At 32.8% G+C, this 3,264-nt stretch overlaps 1 protein-coding gene across 1 annotated transcript; it reads right to left on the bottom strand.

Moving 5' to 3' along the window:
• Positions 1 to 27: 27 nt before the first annotated feature.
• LOC140966671 (EPIDERMAL PATTERNING FACTOR-like protein 5) lies at positions 28 to 940 on the bottom strand. The gene is made up of 2 exons (XM_073426924.1): positions 624 to 940; positions 28 to 412 (listed from the first exon to the last, which is right to left on the bottom strand). The coding sequence occupies exons 1-2, from the start codon at positions 745 to 747 to the stop codon at positions 186 to 188; spliced, it is 351 nt and encodes a 116-aa protein (XP_073283025.1). The 5' UTR covers positions 748 to 940; the 3' UTR covers positions 28 to 185.
• Positions 941 to 3,264: the final 2,324 nt, after the last annotated feature.

Below are 3,264 nucleotides of genomic sequence, written 5' to 3'. Positions count from 1 at the left end.
AAAAAATTATACTTAAAATTCTTCCGAATAAATCTGAGCCTTTGACCAGTTTGTTATGTAACAATACTGTATAAACTCCAGTGTGTTTCTGCGGTATAATTAACAAATGATAAGAACAATAAGAATTAATTGGCAAATAACGTAAATATATTTATTTTATTCTATATTATCATTTTTCTCCCTTTTTAAGGCATGAAAAGCTTGTTCCCACACTTGCATCGCCAAGCTTCTGGATAGTACTCTAATGGCCTAAACAACCCAGGATGAATCGGGAGGTGCACCGGCTTACACGGCGAGCACCACCCACATTTTGATCTGCAAGTCGGCGGTGATGAGCCCAGACCAGCCAGTCGCCGCCGTGTCGTAACCGCATCGGCCACCTCCTCTCTAATCTTCTTCCTCTCTCCAACACCTACATTGATACACAACATATCTAACTCTCTTTATTCTAGTATCTTTATCTTCAACTCCTGATGTAAAAATTTTAAGAATTGATAGGATTTTCATAATTTGACGTTCATGGAAATTTGAACTAAAAATGATTTTGGATGAGAATTAAGATTCATCGTGTACTTTCAAATCTGCTTAATTTTATTTAATTAAGTTACATGTAGAGTACTTACTAATTAGATGAAGAGTTGGGTTGAAGCCAAGAGCTGGTATCGAAGCAAGTAGGAGAAAAGCTAGGGTGACCATGGTTGCAAAGGAAACGACGATATCCCTCCGATGACGGCGGTGTTCGGTCATCTCTGATGCTATAGCTGATCGTAATGGGTCCGGAAACAATGTATTGCATATGCAAACGGGAGAGAAAGTTATATATGTCGTTGAAAAGAAGAGGAAATCGATGAAGAAGATTCGGAAAAGTGTGTGGAAAGAATGAGCAAAATTAATGGAGTTTGAGGTGATATTATTGGTGATAGTTGCGTGCAAGCGTGCGAGTCCAAGTCAAAGAGACATACTACATTAAAAGATGTGGGGTTATGCATGTCAATTTTTTCAAACAAAAGTGAGGAATTCTTAAGGGGTTTGTCTCAATTTGTTGTATGTTACCTTTCATTAGTACTACGTGGTTCTAACCTGCATGGTCGTGAAATGTCAGCTTTTTTTTTAAAAAAAAAACTCTCACACAATTATAAAGATGTAAAAGTAAAGGAATGATCCCCGTTATAATTTGTTAAATTTCAGTCTTAATGTAATAACGCTGTTTTTTTTACTTTTTTAAATGGAATTTTGGTTATTTTTTTTAAACCATAATGTTGACGTGACGCAGAACACATCATTAATATATCAGTCAAGATATATCAGCAATATATGAAATCACGTAAGTAATATTCAAACACAACATTAGCATTCCGATCACAAAGATCGTGTTACGACGGTAATTTTACTAATTAATGAACCAAAAACAGAACCAGGCTACTTTAACGACCACAAATATTAATGTTTATAAAGCGACTTGATCCCCAAAATATGTTTGGGTAGAAATTTGGATTTTATCTTTTGTCGTCTTGTTTAATATTCACATGCCCACACGATCCTTGTAGAAAAATCTGGGATGGATTGCACAGTTGACTATGTTCTTTACTTTAAGGTTTACTGTAAGAAATTGAATCGAGTACTGTCATTTCATAAAGCTATTTCCTTTTCCATACTTTGGAGGTTGTATTGTCGTTCTGCTTGCTAAATTTCAACCGTTTCTTGTAACACTTCAAAGTGTAATAAATTATAGTAAAACGGTAAAATTCCCATTTATGGAAGAATTTAACTGTAAAAAATCAAGGCCTTGTTTTAACTCATATGAGCACGATGGTTCATTTAATTTAGATTGTGTTTGGATCGATCATTTCAGATACTGGATTTTGAATTTTCTTAACTTATTTGGATCGAAAAATTTGAAGTTATTTGAATGATATTTCCAAATCAAATTTATCTTTATTTCTTTTTTCGACAATCAATGCAACCCGTCATGGATCTAACTTGCAAGTGCGGGCCTGGTGATGAACCGGGCTCGGACAGGCCTGGAAAATTGAGTCAGTGTAATCACAAGGCTTTAAACAAAGTTAGATTTAAAGTAAAAAAAGGACTAAAAAGTTAGCATGATTTGCATATGAAATTGGGGCCTGCCTGTTACCTGCAGGCCGGGGAAAAATTACGGTAAAATGCATTTTTTGTACATTGATTCGGGCCTGGAAATGAGAGATGGCAGACGTTACATATACCCCACCAGAGACTGAAACCAACAGGGAAATACACAGTTTTAATGCTCCTTGTGCTCGATTACCAATTATTTTGTAATTAATAATTGAGTGGATAGGAAAGCACAATTGAGTGATAAAATATAGGAAAATTTTCATTTTTTCTATTATATTTGTTATTAAATTTCAATTTTAATATGATATTTTTAGTTTTTAACAAATTTAATGTTTTTTTATCGAGTGTATTGATGTGATACTGTACATGTCAGCGCTAAATCGCTGTCATGTTAGAGAAAAGACTATAATGTCAAAAGCAAAGGTAATATACTAAGACAGTAATTTGACAACATAGATTACCAAAATCGTAACAAAATAAAGATATAAAACCAAAAATATATTTATGTATTTCTTAAATATTTTTTAATTAGAAACTTGCAGTATATTTGATTAATTAGATTAGATAGAATTTAGAAGGAAGAATAAATCAAAAGGTGGAATACAACTATTTATACAGGATATTCTTTGTTTCCATAAACAAGGGCAAAATAGATAATAAATATCTCTTCGTCCCATGTTTGACTGAAATTTGTGAGTGCAACCTTAATGGCAACGAATGAATTGCCCAATTTACCCTCAATGATATGACTTGTGATCAAATAACCATTAATTCATTCAGGAGTATGTTTGAAACAATATCAGTCACACAATGGGAGTGAAATAAAACTAACATGGAATCTCCTAATATTGATTTGCAATTTTGATTATGTATATTTATTTGTTTTTTCGATTTTTGCATTCGATGTTATCAACTTTTAATTTTAATTCGTTATAGTTCAATACCGAAATTGGCATTATATTATAATTTTTGAAACATTTGAATTTTTTTCGATAATTTGGCATATACTAAAGTACCGTATTTTTTTAATGTCATACCGATCTCGATACCGAAAAATTCTGTAAACGGTTAAATTTAATAGAGTAAGTCTCTTGTGAGACGGTCTCACGAATCTTTGTCTATGATACGGGTCAATCATACCGATATTCACAATAAAAAATAATACTCTTA

The sequence above is a fragment of the Primulina huaijiensis genome, unplaced genomic scaffold (assembly GCF_012295235.1).
Source record: "Primulina huaijiensis isolate GDHJ02 unplaced genomic scaffold, ASM1229523v2 scaffold207628, whole genome shotgun sequence".
Taxonomy (NCBI): domain Eukaryota; kingdom Viridiplantae; phylum Streptophyta; class Magnoliopsida; order Lamiales; family Gesneriaceae; genus Primulina; species Primulina huaijiensis.
This window is presented reverse-complemented; position numbering and strand designations above follow the sequence as displayed.

Coding starts and splice junctions, on each gene's coding strand:
- LOC140966671 (XM_073426924.1), bottom strand. CDS start 747: ATGACCGAACACCGCCGTCATCGGAGGGATATCGTCGTTTCCTTTGCA. Junction 413..623: donor CCCAACTCTTCATCTAATTA/GTAAGTACTCTA, acceptor GTATCAATGTAG/GTGTTGGAGAGAGGAAGAAG.